Below are 20,126 nucleotides of genomic sequence, written 5' to 3' on the forward strand. Positions count from 1 at the left end.
TTAAGGATTTCAGCATGCTTATTTCTCTTTAACTTCCAGTTCTCCTACAACATTGTAGGTTAATGAAAGTGTCTAATCCTGAGGAATTTTTTTATGCATGCATATTGATACTTGTTGACATTTTTTAGCTTCCTTTTCTTCATTCCCGTGTAACTGTTTTGTAATGATAATTAGGATTAACTAGAAAATACTTTGTCTTGGAATCTCCTTGAGTTTCCTGTTTGTGTGGTACCCAACACAGCAGAGGCAGAATCCAAAATTATGGATATTAATAGCAACATATAAAAATTATGACTCATAGGGCCTATGATTGTGTGTATGCATATAAATGTGTCCACGCACATGCCCCCAGGCCTTCAAAGCCTATATCGAGGCTTTTTTAGAGAGTTCTTTCAATGTGTGCCTGAATTTTGTGCATATTGATTCCAGAAACTTGTCATGACTGAGGATCTCTTGGAGAGTTGGGACTTGATGATCCTTGGGATCCCTTCCAACCCAAGCCTTTCTATGATTCTGTGATCAGTTTCATCACATTTCATAGATTTCACCACGTTCTTGTTTGACCTTTTACTGACCAAGTGTGATTGGGAACCTACAAGCCCTTCTCCATTACAGTAGGCTATAGCATTCCCAAGGTGTATGAGGTTCCTGGAGTGCTCTTTCTCAGTGTGGGATGCTTGAGTATAAACATACTTGAGAGTAAATATGCACTGGCTTAAAGGTGAATGCTTAAACCCTTTAAAACCTTCATTTTCTTTTACTGTTTACTTCCCTCTGTAACACATTTGTAGGAAAGATGATAAAGTTTATATCAAAGTCTTTGAGAATGTCAGCGTTATATATTTGTAGGATTGTTGTTTCCACTTTTGTAACAATATTAACCATTTAATAAAGCAGCTTCAAAAGATGCAGACAGCTTTGTTGCTGGGTGCTAGTGTTGTGCTCTGACCCATCTTAAATGGCTGGTGGAACAGTGTAGCAATTAGATAATTGTTTCATCAATGTATGATTAAATCCAAATTCCTGTAATTGATGCTTCCTGTAAGCATTATTGAAACAGATCTTCAATGAAATCAGATACATATTCTTGCTTGCCCAGTGTTTGAATTCCAGAGGGAAGAAAATGGAAAGCAATTAGAGCAACAAAATGGATGTTCATAATTTAATATTCAAAGCAGACTTTTTCTATTAAATTTGCATTGACAAGAGAGATTTCATGTGCCACTGAAGAAGTAGTATATTTAGACTTTGTGTAGTTGTTTAGCTCTGCTTTTGGCACTGAAGTCTTTTGGATGCTGTAGACTCTATAACGGGAATGCTTTTCCAGACTTGGCAATCTGTGTAGCCCTTAGCCATGAGATACAATATGCAGAGATTCAGTGGGGGGGAAAAAGAGAGTTGGTGGCCATGTTAATCTGATAAATGTTCTGGAAAGGATGCTCATTCAGATGGAAGAGCCAACCCTGCCTCTAAATAGTGCTGCAGCTTGGCTTGAGGCTGCAAGCATCTGCACATGAGCCTAGCTCAGTCACTGATGTTTACTACAGAAAGTGGCACCACTTCTGCGCTGGGGACCAAGTCTGATTTTCATGCGTTGGATTTGAATTGAGAAAAGTTATGTGTACCTCTTGACACTGAGGTCAGCATGGTTCAGCATGGGATCAAGGCAGCAGCTCCTACTGCTGGATTCGTAATTGCTTTTTGAGACTTTGTCGGAGATAAAGCTTTATATGTTTTTAGTCGATACTTTTCCAGTCACGAAGTAAGTCATATATCGCTAAGTGAGGATGAAACAAAAGTGGCTGAACTTAAAGTTAAGGATTGGACTGAGTTGCCTGTGAACACTGCTGAATCCGTTGCACAAGGTTTCTCAGAACTGATTAAAATAAGTCCATGAGGAGCAATGCTAGCGCAGCTGATGCAGAGGGGTAGGGGAAGAATATCCAGTAATTTCCTTGTGCTTGAGGCATGCATCTCTGATTAAGCATTTCTAAATACAAATGAAGTCTGAGGAGGCAGAGGTGCAGTGAATTCTTGAGTGACTGAAGTGAGGTATGAGTTAAGTGTTTGGAGATATCAGATGCACAGATTCTGGAGGTTCAAAGGCAGCAGTGTTTTGATGTAATTCTGATACTTGCTAATGTTGTCAGTTGTGGAGGAGCGCTGTGTTTAGAAGAGATTAATAACACAGTGTTATACAATCAGAAGGACAGTGCTAAAAAGTACAACAATGTTGATAGCAATTTTAGTCGCCATCATAAATACACCAAGCCATTATTTTGTCGTATTCCTCAGAGGAAAAGAATTAGACTTTCTGGAAAGTGAGAAATTTGAAGTATCTTGCATTTGTGAAGAGATCAGATTCTCCCTTCAAACAAACTACTGAAGTATATCAGCGTATTGGTTCTTTTACTTAAAGGACTAACTAGAATTCTTGGAAGAGCATTGTTTGGCTGCAAAGTTAAATACAGGAAGATTAATATTTGGGTCCATGAAGGGCTGAAGTATTGAAACACAATCTATTGATTATTGATTTGTGAACAACCAATTGGCCATGAGCCAGCAGTGTTCCTTTGTGGCCAAGAAGACCAGTGGTATCCTGGAGTGCATTAAAAAGAGCGTGGCCAGCAGGTCGAGGGAAGTGATCCTCACACCTACTCTGCCCTGATGAGGCCACATTTAATCTACTGTTCTGGACTATCCAGTTCAAAAAAGATAGGGATCTCCTAGGAGTCCATCAAGAAAAACGATAAAGGGCCTAGGCTTCCTATCATATGAGGAAACACTGGGTTTGTCAGCCTGGGGAAACAAAAACGGAGAGGGGATCGGATAAATGTTTATAAACATCTAAAGGGAGGTGGCAGGCAAATGGATGAGCCCATGCTCTTCTCAGTGGTGCATAGCAATAGGACAAAGAGTAATGGCCTAAAACTTGAACACAGGAAGTTCCGTACTGACATGCGGAAGAAGAACTACTTTAAGGTAAGGGTGATGGAGCACTGGAACAGGTTGCCCAGAGATGTTGTGGAGTCTCCTTCTATGGACATATTCAAGACCCATCTGGACTCCTACCTGTGCAACCTATTGTAGAGTGCTTGTTTTAGCAGTGCAGTTTGGCTCAGTGATCTTTTGAGGTTCTTTCCAACCCTTGCGATTCTGTGATTACAGATTTTTTTTTTCCTGTGATTCTGATTTAGCAAATCAATTGTCACCTGGAGTGTTTATCACCCTTTAGGTTTCGGCATAGTCCAAATTGCTGGTACTTGAGAGATTGGACCATTCACAGTTGGATCAGACAATGCTTAAAACATGGTGCACAAGACAAAGCCTTATACACATTAAAAAACAAGGTAAGATTTTACAAGGAAAAAGCATAACTATATTTGATCAACATTTTGAGACAGTTGTGCCCTACCTGGAATTCCTATTACGGCCTGTTATGAATACTGTTGTTTTAAGTTCAGATATGTAATTGTCAAAACAAAAACTAAAGTTTGACTTGAGTAGCTGAAACTTGAGTCAAACTTTAGTTTCAGCAAAAACTTTTCACAGCTTTTCTGTCCTCTTTTTTCTCTTCGAGCTTTTTGGTTTTAAGTAGTGCTGGCGTTTAAAGCACACTGAATAGAACATAAAAACATAAAAGCCCTGGTAGGCAGTGCCTTTCTTAGTCCCAAAGGCCCTGACAAAATGCTAAAACAAACCCAGTAGACTGAAAAGTAGTAGGCCTACATCACAGGAGCCATGTTAATAAGCTTCTTGTATTGCCTGACTGTCATACTGCACCAGTGTGCAACTCCATGGTCTTGGTCCTTCTGATACCTGCAGAGCTCTGCTTTGAAAGATTTGAACAGCAGATTTTCTCACTGATTTTTTTTTTTCTTCTCTTCAGGTCCAGTATGGAATTTTCCCAGATAATTTTACATTTAATATTTTGTTGGATTGTTTTATAAAACAGAAGAAATATGAGGGTAAGAAAATAGATACCAGCTCTTCATCCTCAGTTGTATGCTCTTAAATATGCAGAGCCTTCCTATGTATTAAAATATTATAGCCATATTTTTCACATTGAAAACACACTTTCCTTATCTAAACTACTCTTCTGCATATTTATATATCACTTAGGTTGGATCTCTTTCATTGTATGATTTTGAAACATGCAATTCACAGTGTTTCTGTGACCATTAATGCTATTCAAAATGTAAGCCATCTTCTTCCACTTTTTTTAGAATTCCAATTTACATGTTAATATTCTGTTAGAAGGTGCTAGTGAAAATTCAACAACATTGTCCACTTGTAAACTATTCAAAAAGCTATGCATCTAAAATGAGCTATTTGTCTAGACTTGTTTGTTGCTGGAGAAAATGCTGAGAAGAATAATCCTCTCATCTTTGATGACAAATATTTAAGGTTTTCATTTCACTGCAGATTTTTTTTGCACTATAGACTGGCAATGATCTTTCTTCGCAATAAACCTTTTGCAAACCAAACAACTGAGAAGGAAAACAGAATTGTTGAAAGACTTACCTGAAGCTTTTGTCTTGAGGTTTTGCTAAGTGGGAAGTTAATACATATTTTATTTTGAGAGGCCCCTATCCTATGAATTCCCCTTTTTTCTATCCATATTTTTTTTTCTCTGACGGGCTCAAAGCCTTCAGACCTTCATGAGAGGGAATATCACTGGAACTCCCTGAGCAGCTCCTTGAGAGCACTGTTTGCTGAATACAGTGAATGCTGTGGGTGGTCTGTGACAGTATTTATTCTCTGCTGTGCACTCCAGTCACCTTGAAAGCAATGAATTTAAGCCAGTCTTTAGTTTAAATACAGGAAAAAATAAGTATTTTGAAGGTTAAAAAAAAGAAGTTAATGATTGAAGGGCTGAGCAAAGAAGCAATCAGAGTCTGAGAGCAATGGGTTAAGATGTGTTTAGAAAGCTACTTGTTGTCTTCCACGTAATCCACTTGATTGAGCTTTCTCCTTCTCATGACATGTTAGAACAACCCAAGTGGATAAGACTAATTCTCTACTGTTAGTCATAGGAAATCTTAAACTTTCTTCCTAACCACTTCAAAAAACACTACAGCAGTAAAACATCGGGGAACGTTAATGGATGCAGAAGAAGGAGCTGTGTAATTTTCCACTTAACGTGTGTTTATTTCCTCCACAGATGCTCTATCAGTAGTTACAGAGATCATGCTGCAAGAAAGTTTTGATGAGTTCTCGACACAGCTTCTTTCTCTCTATGTTTTATACCAGTACCTAGCAACCAAGTCTGAATATACGGTAAGCTGACCACACTCAAAATGATACATGGAGCTTCTGTTTCTACATGTTGTATTGCAGTCAGCTAGGTGTTCTGTTCTGAATGAAAACTTTCCTTTAAGTTTTTGTAAAAAATAAAATGCTTGCAAGTTTTCTTTATAATTTTGACAACTATAAAAGAAAGAAAGAAAAAAAAAAAAAACAAAAGGAAAACCAGCAAATCACACGTCATCCCTTTTTGTTGTTTCTTTCTCTGAAGGCATGTCAGGATTTTCAGAGGTGGTATATGATCACTGTAAGGTTATGAAGTGACATTTCACTTCAGTTCAAAGAGGGCTCTGTCATTTAACAAAAAAACTGTTATTTAGGACACTGTTCAGGTGAGTGTTGCTCACCATTGGAGCTTGGTAACAAAACATTTCATTAGAACTTTACCAAAAAGGGTTCTTCTATCATTTTAGGCAGTTACTTCTCCTGTATTTTGGCATAAGTCTTCAAAAGCCTATTACCATCATCCATAAGAAAAGTATTTGAAGCCTCTATGTGTCTTATTAAAATGTATTTGTAAGATTTTAATCAGTTGGGTTGTAATTTTAGTTTTCACTACTGGAAACAGGTGTGTGTTTGCCCTGTTCACTCTTATCTCCTCCATTCCCTAGGAGACAAGTATACTCGATCACTTGTATGTGAGAAGCATTTTCCTATTATGTTTGTCTGTCTTTGTGCCTCACTGCAGAGAGGCACTCTTCAATACATGTGGTATTTTTGAAAGCTGAACTTACAAGCAGTGGTGGTGTGGACATGTAACACTTTTTAAAAAGCAAGCTTATTTTTACAGCTGTGACCTATTTAGTATGTATTTTGAAATAACTCCATCCAAGGACAGCATTATAAGCCATATTTTTATAGGTATACAACATAGGGAGTACCAGTCAAGACTTCATAATGCTCAGTACCAGTTTTCTGTGGCTAATTTAGGCAAAAGTGCGGAGAGTAGAAAGTAGCTGCTTGTGAAAATCCCCATTCCTTCTTTCCAAGGTGCAAGAAAGGTCAGCCAGTGTCCTGTTGCAGACAGAGCATTGGCTGTAGTTTAGGGATCAGCAGACTGGCAGAATGTTTTGTTAAACTTGTACTGTATCATAGGCAATCTGACTATGTTGGTCCTCAGTATTTATTTGTAGTAATTTTATTTTATTTTATTGCTGCTGTAGGCGCTGCTGAAACATTGGTCTTAGCTCTCACCAGAAAATTTCTTGCTTGATTGTTGAAAACAATCAGTATGATTGCCATGTTCAGTGGCAAAGGTATTAAGTTCTCCCAGTTTCTCCAGCCCTTGAAGCCAAACACACTAGCTCCCAAAAGAATCTAGACCTTTAAAGTTCTCTTTTGGTTTCATTTGCTCTTCCTGTAACATTCAGCAGAAATACTGAATTCAGCAGGAAACAGAACTATCCCCTTGTATCTCTTGCCTAGGTTAGACAAATGCATTTCATGGTTGTCAGATAATGGTATTTTTTGTTGGATATATGTATGTAAGTTCATGTGCACTTGAATGGAGACACCAAAAATGCCATATCCCAAAAAGACACCTTCTTGCATTAAGCCAGGTCAAACCCTTGTGCTTTTTAAGAGTCAGTGGAGTGCAGGGAATTTTTCAGAATAAAATTCACACCTCCCTTGTGGCTTTAATATACTTACTGATTGGGGCTCTAGCCATATTTGGTCTGATCTGTCACTAGGATTTGAAGCAGCTGCTAGCAGCATATTCTTCTCTGAGCATTTTCTATTCTAGCAGAGCGTGAATCTTACCACACACTTAAAAGAAAGGACTTTTCCAATATAGAAGGCATGTAATTTTTGTTTTAAGCAGTATCAGACTGAAGCAAATGTGAGGACATACAGGACAGAGGCAGAGTTTGACCAATGTAAATCAATATAATTCTTAACCCTATGTGAACACACTGACTAACTTCAGAATGTTGACTCCATGCATTTTATTTTTGTTTAGAAGATGTTCTTTGCGTAAATGTACTGTTGTTTTGGATATGAGTACTATAACTGAACACTGAATTTGTTGCATGATTCTGTACTTTATTAGTAAGATGTAATTAAGGCCAAGTGGTTGCTGCTGCAACTTTTTTGTTTGTGTTTGTCAAGGAACGCATGCTTAGTTTACATCTTAGTTTACTGTTTGCAGTGGGAAGAGGAGAGAAATCTTGGCGCATCACTATTGCTGACGGGTCTAAAGCAAACAAGTACTGTGGGATTTAGCTCCCAGTTGTATGGTTATGCATTTCTTGGTAAGTCTTGCCTCCTTTGCAGTCATATTTATCCTTTTATTAGTTGGATGAATTGAACTGGTGTCTGTGCTTAACTAAAATGTAATTGATGAAAAGACTGAGGAAAAAAATGTAGAAATCATGGGAGGAACAATTTCAGAGTTAAGACCAAATGAAGGAAGGTAATCTTAGAGAGGAGTAAGGTTGTTTTGCTTAGGGAACAATGTATTTTCCAAATAACCCCCCCAAAAAAAGAGTTCCACAGAACAATTTGACAGTTATGAAGAATGAGCTTTTTTTCTACTTCAAATCATGAGCTTAAAATAATGCTTAAATCCCAACGCGTTTGGAGGCCACAACCTGAAAGACACTATGTTTAGAATATTTAAATAAAGTATTAGTACTCACCACAACACTGGTGTTTCTGTTGTGAATAGCAGATGGTACCACCTTTATCCCCTATCTTTTAAGGAACCTTCACTGCTAATGATATGCAGTACTGTTTGAAGGACAGATAGTACATCCAGGATAGGTGGGAAGGAGGATGTGGGATGGGGAAGAAGAAATAAGCGATTATTGAATTTCCTTCACGGGAGTATAGTCCAGACAGCGTATGTCCTCTGCAAAATGATTATTTGATTGAAAGTAGTAAATTAGTTTAGAATGTGTGATTATGCATTTGTTCCATTACAGAATTAAATTTTATTCTAGAATTCATTCAGGATGATAATAAGTGTACATGTTCTTAAAATATGACCTCAAAATACAATACGTAGTGACAAAGTTAGGTTGCTGATTATGATTTATCGTGACTGTAAAATGAAGACCACATTTTTAGCCAAAAGGGGGAAAAATATGAAAATTAATTGGAAATCTGATATTCCACGGAGCTGCTATTAAGTGGCATTTGGTTTTGTGCCATATAGATTGATTGAGCAACGTCTGTAGATGTGCATTTCAGTGTTTGTGAGCAGTAGTACTTGTTCCATGACTTTCACATTCAGTAGATCAAAAGCTATTTACTGTTATGTCACATATTTCACAGTCTTGCCAGCACTAGTGGAACCAACCTCTGAAAGAGTGAAAGACGTCTTCAGGCACAGAGTGGCCTAAAGCACCTTAGCTATTTTAATTTATCTGTAGTCTATAAGCTTTGTGCACATATTACCTTATTTTTCTATGAAGAAGAGTAAGTTGTATTTTCACAGTCATGCATTATTGCAATCAGAGTTCAAATTCAACTGAGAACTTGGATGCATATCTCTGATAGGATACACTGAAGTCGTAGTATTTTTTTTCATTGGTAATGACAAAATCAAGAACTTAGGGTGGCATTCATTGCCAGTTGGTATTCACAAACTGGAATGTCATGTAGATTTCCTCTGTTGTGTTGAATGGGAATTTCATGATCAGACTCATGTGCTCACTACTCATGTTCACCTCAGAAGAAACACCATGTTGTCCGCAGTGCTGCACATCATTGGTCCTGCTAAAGTCATGCAGACCTTGTTGCACAGTACTATAAATCAAGAACCAAGATTTCATTTTGGCAGATTTCCTATATTTTCTCTCAGGAAGTTCCAATTAGAAATAAGAATACTGAGCTGTAGGGTTATAGAGCATGTACTATTAATCTCATACAATCTATCCTTGATACATGCGTGAGTAGAGCCTCAAAACTGCAGGTGTGAGTCCAGTCTCTCAGATTTGGTGGACACATGTTGCACAGTGAGTCCGTGAAGGCTCTGAAACTGTTCGTCGGAAATGTTCAGAAATCCTGCTTAGAAGTGCTGTTATAATTGCCAGACAACGGGGAAGCTTCTCTACTTTTCCTCTTTTCCACATGAATAAAATTTCCAGGTGATGGAAAAAATAAGTGGAGAGAAACAAGAAACAAACATGATAATCCTGAAACTGAGCAAATAGAAGGCACTTCATTTAAGTACAGTAATGACAATTCTGTCAAAGCAGCTTCATAGAAAAGAATGTTGTTCTTACCAGACAAACCTAAAAACTTGCTTTTTCACAGAGAACTGCGTCAACTCTTACAGATTTCCTTAGGAGTTGAGTTTTCAAGTACTAATCTGAAAGTGTCTGTCTTATCCCTGGTACTGTCTTATCACAGGGAAAGTGGAGTTGAATAAAGGTCTAAGAGCTGTATACAACCTAATGCCATTGATGTGGACACCTGGATACTTAAATAGAGCTTTGCAGGTGATGGAGAATGTAGCTTCTTTGCCAGGAGACAGCAAAATCTGCCGAGAAGCTGTAAGTATGAAAACTTCATATAACCTGCATAAAACAAGAAATTACCCACAAGCCAAACTCCAGTAAAACTTGTAAATTACTTGTCTTGCTAATGAGAAGATATCAGACCTTTCCAGGCCCAGCAATTTTTCAGAGCTCTTTGGAGTCCAGGAGAGGTGATTTAGAACAGAGATATTGCCTTAGTTGGCAAGCCAGCCAACTATAGATATCTGAAGACCTTTTGCTTGTGGCAAGTTTCATAGATTCCAAAGTTACACAGTTATTTCTTCCAAGATAAAGATTCAGAATAAAGATTCACAGAAGGGTAACAGCTCTTTATATTTTTAAAGACTGAACTTTAAAATGCAGTCGGTCTGCATTCAGTAATTTATGACAGTCGTGTTATTCCCAGAACAGCAGCAACATCCATATAGCAATTTCATATTTTGTATCAATAATAGATAAGGAAATAATTTAGTAAGTCCCACAGTGACACTAATGAGTTTTTTTGATACAGCTTCAGTTAAGAGATGGTGGTTCTCTTGGTAACTCTCAAGTGGAGGTCATGAAAAAAACAAGAGTCATAGAGATTAAAAATATACCTTTACCAGTATGTTGTATTATCATTTTTCCTGTTAAATTATCCAACCCGTTTCAGGAATGAATGTGTTGAATAAGTGATTTCCCCCCGTACTATCATTAAAGAGGAACCAGGATGATCTATTAAATACTGTATTCTTCGAATGTTCCATAGTGACATCTTATTTAGATGTATCTGTGACTGTGTATCACACTATCACAGGGGCTACTGTTTAACATTAGTATTTATGGCTAAGTATCAGACCTGGAGAAGACATTAGTCTAGTGCCTGACACATTCTCAAATACCAGTCAGCACCTGACTGACAGGGAGTAGACAGAGACCTGTTGACAGAGACTGACAGAGTTATTCTGCTGCAGGGATTTCAAAATGCCCAACCTCAAAAGTCCAAAATGCAGTTTGGAATTCTTCCAAGAATGAGTCTGTTTGCTTTTAGAATTTATCATTTAGAGTAGTCTTCTGGAACTACATGGTAACTTACAAAGCTGTTTGTCAATCTGACGGTGGTATTAGTCAGACTGTAGTTTCAAACCGTTTATGCTAACAGTGACAAATGTGATTGCCCAGGTTGATGTTCTGGAGACCGTTTTACGGTCTGTCCTTGAAGCAAAACCTGGTTCAGAACCATCTGAATCTGAAGAAGGCAAAGAAGTAAAACAGAAGTCAGAATATGCAGAATCAGAAGAAACGGAGCAGTTGAAAATACCTAAGTACTACAGCCGATTCAAGGTAGGAAACTTCCTTTTATCTAAATATTCTAAGCTATAGATCTCCTTAGTACATAGTAGAAGATAAATTAGTTCACAGATTATGGCTAGTAGACTGACATTCTTTCAGTACACCAAGAATCTACTTGGCATTTTTGAAACTGATTTCACCTTACATTTTCACTTACTCAAAGAGGAAGCAGCCTTCAAACAAATAAGTGCTCAAGGCCACTTGTCTTTTGTCTGTCTGCTGGGATTTTATCTTCACTTTTCATACATCAGAATGATAAATCCAAATGCTGTTTGCAAAAGTGGCATGTCATTAGAGATCCATTATCTGACCTTGTGTGGGTTCTTGCTCATTAAAATAAATGGTACTGGAGATGAGACCAATCTAAATTTATTATCCATTTATGTACATTAAGTACAAAAGTTGCATGTATACTTTCAGTCTGGATAATAAGTAAGGATATATCTCTTCTCTTCTTAGCTTTAGTTTGTCACAATATTGATAACAATATAAAATTCAAACATTACAGCATACCTATATGGTTTTTTTTTTTAAGCATCTCATAGCTATGCAACAATCCCATTTTATTTGATCATCTCTGATTTGTGTTGTGGTAAAAATAAAAAAAAAAAGCTAGTCTGGCTTATAATTCCAAGAGTAATGCTCTTTCCTTAGACCATCAGTTTCCACTGTTGCTATCATGACCTTGAACAGCTTTGAATACATACAGTTGCTCTAAAATAATTCCAGAAATTAGATGACTATTACCCTATGGTTTCACATTACCAACACTTGCTTTTCCCTTCTTTGGTTTATATTTATATAGACTGTTTACCACTAATATTTGAATATTACAGTTAAGCACTTAGGACTTTGTATTTGGAGTGTTTGGGAATGAATGAGAGGACAGCATGTGATAATTCATGCTTGGATGAATTACAGTGAGTTAGGTAAATACACATGCCCTTTGAAGGAGAGAACGAGGCATTTTTTGTGTCTGTCATTGTCCATCCATTGTCTGCCCTTAAACAAAATAATGATGAATGCTCAAAACAAGGTCTAAATGTCAAACAGTGGGGAACAGTGGTGCCAAGAAGATATTTTTCTCATTGCTTCAACCTTTCTTCCATAATTAACCCCATTTCAGGCATTCCCTGATGTAGTAATGATCCAGCAAACTTCTTTGTCCATCCTTACCTCTAAGGTCTCTGAGAATTCTAAATCTAAGGAAAAACGTAGCACTCACATGAAATCTTAGGTATCCACTTAGGTATCCAAGAGTAAGTGATATATAAAGAAGTCATAATTTTCTTGATGAGAAAAAAAGAGCTTTCAAGACAAAATGCCACTTCTGCTAAGTCTGGAAGGGCTATTATACTCCTCTCTGAAATCCATTAAGACAACAGCAGTCAGTTTTCCCAGCTGAACCCCTGGACGGTGGCAGGACAGAGATGAAAGTACACTAGAAATACACATAGATCTAAGGGAAGTCTGCTGGGTCTGGCTGCTCTGAAAAAAACTGGCGATGTTGGCATTCACTGCCTGGCACATGCTGTTTAATCCCAACACAGCAATTGCACTTCTGCTACTGAAAAAACTGTTGCACTTAGTCCAGCTCTGCGTTAGCAAGCATGTCCCACTCTTTCTCCTGGTGCTGAAAGTGAATCACTTCAGTCTCATGCTTGTCCAGTTCTCTTTCACGAGTGATACACCCAGGCATGCAAGGAAGAGCATCTGGACTTTGTCTAGACATACTGTTCCTGTACCACGTTCTGCATGGTTTTCTACACTGACTTGGACTTTATGTCTAGTACAAACCTCTGAAACAGCCATTTGTAGAAGTACCTGAAAGAGCTGTGGCAGCCTGTCCATTAAATCAGATATGTGAGAGGCAGAATGTTTTTTGCCTCCAGCAGGCAGGACTTGAGAGCCTTCGGCTATTTCCAGATAAAGCATTCAGAGCAGTAATTTAGAATTTTGTGTCTGATGCTCTCATTCATGTTGTAATTACCTGTTTCCAGATATCATATTCTGAGGCATACTACTCAGTACGGTGTTCCTTAGGCAATTTCTTCCATCTGTGTCAGTGATCAATGGGCAAGCATTACATCATATAAATGCTGAGAGCACCCTCTTTAAAAGCAGTGTACCTTTTCTATCTCTGTGCAGAGCCCTGGAGACTGCTTATAAAAATCAATGAGTTTGCAATTTAAGGATGTGCTCTTCTGGTACCTGCAGGATATAGTTACTTTCCTAAATGAGTTTCATTAATGTATTACAGCAGAGCAGAGAGGATTCCAGAGTTCAATAGTACCAATAATGGGTTAGGAGAGAGGCCCAGCTATTTTCCAGTTCATTGCATTTCTTCTTTTTCAATTTCATACTGATTAGTTCTAGCATACAAACTCTCTTTCCAGCACATCCTCACTAGTAGGTAGGTAGACTGCATCAGTTATTAGGAATTGTGTTCCTTTCTCAAGCCCAAACCATACTGTCTTCATATTTATTCTGGATGTATTGTAAATTCACTTGTATCTCAAACAGAAGAGAGATAAATACACAGATATTACTAATTTTGGTTTTAATTTGGTAATGTCACATTGTGTCAGTTTATAAACTTTGTCATAAAATCAAAGGCGACAGAGACAAATTCCCAAGCACCTCAGACCTGCACACATAGTGTTAAAGAGCTTTTTATCTGCTGTCAGTCATGTTCAAACTTCCCTGGGCCTGACAAAAGAGCAAACCTGTTGTAGTTGTGTCGGCTGAGGCGGGAAGAGGTGAAAAGGCATCAGAAGAGATGCTCCAATTTCTTTTTTCAGAAGAAGGCATAGCCTCAAGGCTTGAGTTGAGCTGCAGTGCCTTTGCAGATTATTGCAGTGAGTGCTGGGTAAGAGGAACGCTGTGGGCCAGCTGCATGGTGTGCAAGCTCCCAGTGATAACTGGAAGATCGAATGTCATCGTGTCCTCAGAGTCACCGTATGGTGATTAATTATCCCATCTTCTTTCAGTTATCTTGCAGTGCAAATCAGTAGTGTTTATTCATATAAACCCTATTTATTATTTATAAAGAACACATGAAAGAAGCACGTGGATGTACCTACCTACTTTAAACATTTCTGCAGGTGCCTGTTTCAGTAAAATATTTTATTTAAAAGAACAGTCAGGAATATGTGTTCCTACCTAATGAATGAGCAAGGGTTAAGGAATGTGCCAGTGCCATGTCGTCTTCCTCCCGCAGGAAACTCTTTCCTGACTGTCTGTATATCTGCACTTTTAAGGCAATTAATCAGTTTGTTAGAGAGCCATCAGGCCAAATATTCCATAAAGCCAGAAATAGTATCAGTGACTCAACGACTCATCATCTTAAGTGAATTAATATATTTATGCTGCATGAGCTCTGGTAAGTAAAGCTCAAGAAAGAAGTATTGCAGTTTGTTACTGAAGCTATATCTTTAGTTACATTTTCGAATACACCTGAGTAAATATTACTTGCTTTAGCTCTATTGTGTTTAATATGTGTAAACACAATCAAACCTCAGATCACAGTAACAGTTGGCAAAAAATCATGGAAGCTACTTAGTATGCTATTAGTAAGCAAGCATTTAAAGTGATCTGCATATGTGGAGAGTGATGCTAATGCAGGGATTGGGGAGCACATCAGTCAGTCCGCTTTGATTTAAGACACAAAAAAAGGTGCTTAAATTGTATTTTCACTACTGACTGATCAGCTAACCCTTGTTTATACCAGGTGACTACACTTGGAAAAATGAAGAGAATTTCAGTACATAACGAAACTTTCTTGTTTCCATTTTATTGTTCAGAAAAACTTATTCCAAAGGTTAGCATTTCAAGGGGAAGAAGTGATACCAGCTACCACAGTCAAAATCCTTAGGTAGGACAAAATGGCCAGCTTGGATCAGCACAGCTAGTCATTAGATTCAAACAACTGTATATTGATTGTTACAGGGAAGTGCTCGGTCACTGATTATTTTGTGACTGTCTCTTTCTTTCTCTGTCCCATCAAACCCTCCTTTTTGTGGCAGGAGCTGTACTCTAAGCTGCATTCACTTGGCAAGGTTGAATCTGAAAGCCTGTTAACTCTGACCACTCAACTCGTCAAGGAAAAGCTGCCAGCATGTGAAGTGGAGGACATCGCAAAGCATGAGCAGAAGCTAAAGGAGTGGGAGCAAGAACGGGCACTTCTGATTGAGAGAGAAAGAGAAATGAGAGAAAAAGCTAAGCAGGAACTGGAAGCTAGGAAGCTAGCTAAGGCATCTGCTTAATACTGAAACTCACACTGCCATAATAGTATGCATTCCTCGGTATATGAACTGTTCATTATTAATATTTCACTTAATTACTGCTGCAAATAAGACTGTATGTGACTGTTTACTATATGCAAATAAATCTATTTCCATTTTGCCTGCTTCCTGAAGCAAAAGCATGTGTAGTTTAGAAATCATCATGTTTGTGATATATTTTCCTCCCGTTGGCAGCCAGGCAAGGGGTGGTATGGAGACAACACAAAGAAACAAAGGCATTGCCTGTGTTAAAAGTTGTAGAGGGTGGAAGAGACAAAAGAAGAGGGGAAAATTTCAAACACAAGTTGTTTCAGTATGAGTTTCTCACAGAAAAGAATGCCTGGGCCACTGAATTCAGCCACTAAGAGGATTAATGTATATTGACTGCTTTTTTTTTCCTGCCCACTTGGAAAATTCAGGCTAGTCTGCATGGAGCTGGAAGCCTACTTTAGATTGTTTTCCAAACGGGGAGTTAGCACTTGCAAAGGCACTTAGATGTGCCTGTAAAAATGCTTGCTTGTTAAGGAATTGAGAAATTTACGACTTCATTAGCACTTCCCTGCTCCACTTTTAAGGTCAGTAGAGAAACAGGTGCAGTCACCTCAGCAAAGGGGCCTCATTCTGCACTGCAATTCCTTTTATGTTCTGGGCACTGTTTTATGTTCTTCTTTGACCTAATCCCATTTTTGCCTCAGCTGCATACATAATCTCATGCCCTATTCTATGGATTGTGAAGATGGTGTAGCTATTCATACAGAGCAAAAGAAGATGGCAAGGGAGAAAAGGTTGTGGGTTGCATCATGCTTACGTTCCCTGTTGCCACAGAAGCTGGTCAAGAGACAGTTTTCTTCAGCTTCTTGCAGGGCAAGCTCCTTAAAAACAGGGAGACCCTGACAACAGCCTTTCTGTATGGCAACTTGTTGTGTTAACAGTGGTGCCTCAGTGTGTTCTACCACAGTATCTGAGAAGTATTTCCAGTTTTATCATGTACCTGTCTGGCCTTAGAGCTCTAAATCTCACATCACACACTTACTAAATCCTTTGAGAACAGAACATGCTGCAATTCTCTGAACTTATTTGTAGTTAGGTGTCTTACTGCCATTCACCAACTGCTTTGCCTATTCTATTTACACTCACAAGTTGATTGCTTTCACATCTGAGAACATGGCAGTAGGGTCCTTTGCCCTTCTTGTCAGCAATTCCTGTGGTCTCTCCCATAGCGCGCTGGGAGTGCAGTCTCCAGGTGAGGTGGTGATTCTGTGTTTTGGCCTAACTAATTCAGCAGTAGTCTTTACAGGCAATTTTTCTCATATCAATTCTTCTGAAGTTGTTTTTTTTTTTTCCTCTTAAGCACTCCTAATGCTTTCTAGCCTTAAGAGAGACTGGGAGGCCAAATACACTTCTGAGAACAGTTTCCTTAAAACTGGTGGCTTGAAGATAGCATTCCTAGTGGGCCACAAGAGACTGAAGTGTCCTTCCTGTGCCTATGCTCAGTTTTTTGGCATGAGAACATGGGTCGTACCTCCAAAGGTTCACAATTGATCCTGCATCATCGAGTTTTGTTCTCAGCTTCTAGATAAAAGAACCAACTTTTCTTCTAGGGATATTCTGTACACCACCACATTTTTAGGAGATGGAGGGTCTGCTGTATAGCTTCAGATATCTCAGCTGTTGCTCCCATGCCTATGAGATACTATCTGGCTAGGCCACAGTGGATAGTCCCATGCTTCTAGCTGCTTGCTGGCATCTGTTCATTGGCAGCATGCACAGCCTGTTTCTGGCCCCATCTCTGCTCACTCACCCTGATGCCAGGCTGCTAATGCTCATCAGGCTCTGGCAAGCAGCCAGCTGCCACATCCCTGCTATCTCGTAGAGCATGCATTACTTCCCACACAGCTAAGCCCCCTTACTATTTATTTAGATTTAACTGCTATAGCAACAGAAAAAAAATCTTCCTCTAAGCACTGACCAACCTGTTAATATTGCAGGCTGCCTCCTTTGTTTTAACTCTTAAGCACTGGGTTTGAATGCTTTTGGCTCCTCCTGTAGCCAGAACTCTGACTAGATACAGCCTTTCATCCAGGCATGAACTTTAAATAAACTGGAGAATAAGTGTTGTATGACGTTGTCCTCCAGGAGAGATTTTCCTCACCATGGATAAAACAGATACTCTGCACTGGACTTGAATCTGCTCCCACTTGCCTCCTAGCTCCAGGAAAGGGGAGTTTCCCTGCTAAATACTTCGCAGGCATCAGACAAGATTGTGGTGGCCAGACAAGAGACACCAAACCCAGTACCCATGGCAGTGGGTTCAGATCATTTGTAGCTTAAGGAGCGAGAAATTCTGGCAAGTCTTGTCATATATCTCTCAGCTCAGCATCACTCTGAGCAAGAAACCTCTTCTGATGCTTCCACCAGTCCCACATGTGGATCCCTTTTCCCTCCCTGCAGAACCATTGGTACGTATTTCTCCACTGCGCATTGGTCTCCCATCTTCTCTGCTCCCCCACCCCTGGTCTCACCTCCAACTCAATAGCAACAAGTTTCTGCCAAACCAATGTCTTACCATCAACCAAATTTCCCACAAGCCTGCCTGTACACTCTTGAATTTGCCAGCAGCTCCTCTTGTCAGCTTTATCTCCATTGATTCTCCTGTACATCCAGCCTGTCTTCACGTCTCCAGGGCAGCAGGGCACCACTGCACTCATCTCCTAACACCCAAAGCTTCAGGCCTTGCTCACAGTAGGGGGTTGTGAACCCCAATTTGCTGATGCACTGCACACATATCTGCCCCGTGCCTGCAATGGTTTTCCCAGTCCCTCCATTAAATGTAACATTATGGTGGCCTTGGATGAGTATTTCCTAAAGATATCATAACAGTGGGGCTTAGCAAAAATTGCTTGATTAACGAGCAATTTTTAATTGAATTTCCCATCTTCAAACAGCATTTCACATGCTGCTTTGTCAGCTCTTGATTATAGAGCAGTGTTTGTTTGTTACTTAACCCAATTGTTATCCTGCATTTGCTTTTTCTGCAGAAGAGCAAGGTGTGCAGGAGCACAGACAGGGCCGGAGCTGCCCAGGGCTGCACCCGCCCCACGCCGGGAGCTGCGCTGTGCGTGGCCCAGGGGAGACGGTCTGGGTCTGTGGGGTTGGGGCTGGGCAGGAGTGGGACCAGGTGTGTGCGCTGCGTGTGGCTGGGGGGTGGGAGCCACTGCAGGTTGAGGGCGCTGCCTCTCATTTCCTGATGGAGCAGCGGTCCTGTGGTCGTGGCTAAACTTCAGTAAAAACCTTGTACATCTGCCACTGGGTCCTGCATCCTTCAGGATGGAGGAATGTTACAGGTCACTTTGTGACGGAATTTGTCCAAACTTTCAGCAGCTCTCAGGAATGAGTCTGGGTTCCAGATAGCCCAGAGTCCTTCTAACCAGATGCCTGTGTCTCTCTGGCAGCCATCACCTTCTGTAGCAGAGCTGGCTTTATCTAAAGGGCTGAGCAGAGGCCGTACAGTAGTGTTTGATCCAGTGCTGCTTAAACACAAGCTTTGATGCCAAAGGAAGTATTTATATATGTGCATATAAACATAAAAAACCCTACTCTTATGTTCTCTACAAACACAAAAAGGTTTGGAGTCCTTTAGTTCTGCACCCTGGTGCATATTAGATGCAAGATCACACACAGCCCAGCAAACCTGCCTCACAAGGCCACAGTTGGGCTTTCCTCAATGTGGCTGCCCCTTGCTGCATGTCAGACAGCTGCCAGACTGCTGCATGCAGACAGGGCTGTCGCAGTGCTCCCTGCAGGAATCTCTCTTGGTAGTAACATAATCTCTTTGTGGACTGCCTCTCCTGGAAATGCTCTTTCACATCCCGCTTTCTTTCATGACCACAGCTGTGATTTGAATTAAAGATATTTCAGTTTCTCTCTTAAGAGTGTGTTTGTAAACCACTGAGTATGTCTTTCTTCATAATAGTTTTTGAATTATTTCTCTACTTGTGATCTACTTGTTACTTGGTCACAGTGCTGATGTGTGCACGGTGGCCACAAGCCCAGTACCCCTGCAGCACTGCAAAGGAAACAAATCCTTGAGGAGCAGAGCTTCTTCAGTATGTCTGCATGAGCTTTGCTGCTGCTGGGAGAAGGACCAGTATTTCAGGAGTTAAAGTTCAGCCTTCTACTATCAACTGAAATGAGAAATCTGCAGCTTCCCAGTTCAAATCCACTGCAGACACCAAATATGCTGCTGATTAGGTATGGAAATACGTAACTCTTCCGCAAGTGTCATTGCCAGAACACTCCCAGAAGAGCTCTGAAGATCGTATTATTCACAAGGGAAAAATTACTTTTTTTTTTTTAAACATATTTTTTTCCCTTGCAGCTCAAATAAATATTGCCCGGAGCCTGGCGCAGATGGGCCCTATTTGCAGTAACACCAGATCTGGTGCACACAGGGCTGGCACACACTGGCACACACTCCTCAAAAAGGAGCGGTCATGTTTATAAGAGGACACTGCTGCTGGCTTCACAACTGGCTCACAGAGCACAGTCCAACTCTGCAGGTTGTGCTGCTGGTCTTGCTAGGGCTCATTTGGGGGAGAGTATGGGTTAACTTTGCAAAGGAGTCTAGAGAATAACAGAGTACATTTGTGGAAAGTAAAGTAAAAGTTCACTTTCCAGAAGCGTAATTGTAGGAAATGTTCATACCAAGACATGGCACTTT

At 39.8% G+C, this 20,126-nt stretch overlaps 1 protein-coding gene across 2 annotated transcripts in view; it reads left to right on the forward strand.

Moving 5' to 3' along the window:
- The window catches only part of MRPS27 (mitochondrial ribosomal protein S27), a 40,213-nt gene extending 24,682 nt beyond the window's left edge, over window positions 1–15,531 (forward strand). For both annotated transcript variants that reach the window (XM_048932116.1, XM_048932117.1), the window contains exons 5-11: window positions 3,236–3,350; window positions 3,890–3,968; window positions 5,165–5,280; window positions 7,457–7,559; window positions 9,664–9,806; window positions 10,953–11,114; window positions 15,149–15,531. In XM_048932116.1, the coding sequence (XP_048788073.1) occupies window positions 3,236–3,350; window positions 3,890–3,968; window positions 5,165–5,280; window positions 7,457–7,559; window positions 9,664–9,806; window positions 10,953–11,114; window positions 15,149–15,388 (958 nt within the window). In that variant the 3' untranslated portion in view covers window positions 15,389–15,531. The remainder of the gene's footprint in view (window positions 1–3,235; window positions 3,351–3,889; window positions 3,969–5,164; window positions 5,281–7,456; window positions 7,560–9,663; window positions 9,807–10,952; window positions 11,115–15,148) is intronic.
- Window positions 15,532–20,126: the final 4,595 nt, after the last annotated feature.

Source organism: Lagopus muta, chromosome Z (genome assembly GCF_023343835.1).
Source record: "Lagopus muta isolate bLagMut1 chromosome Z, bLagMut1 primary, whole genome shotgun sequence".
In the NCBI taxonomy this organism is placed as follows: Eukaryota; Metazoa; Chordata; class Aves; order Galliformes; family Phasianidae; genus Lagopus; species Lagopus muta.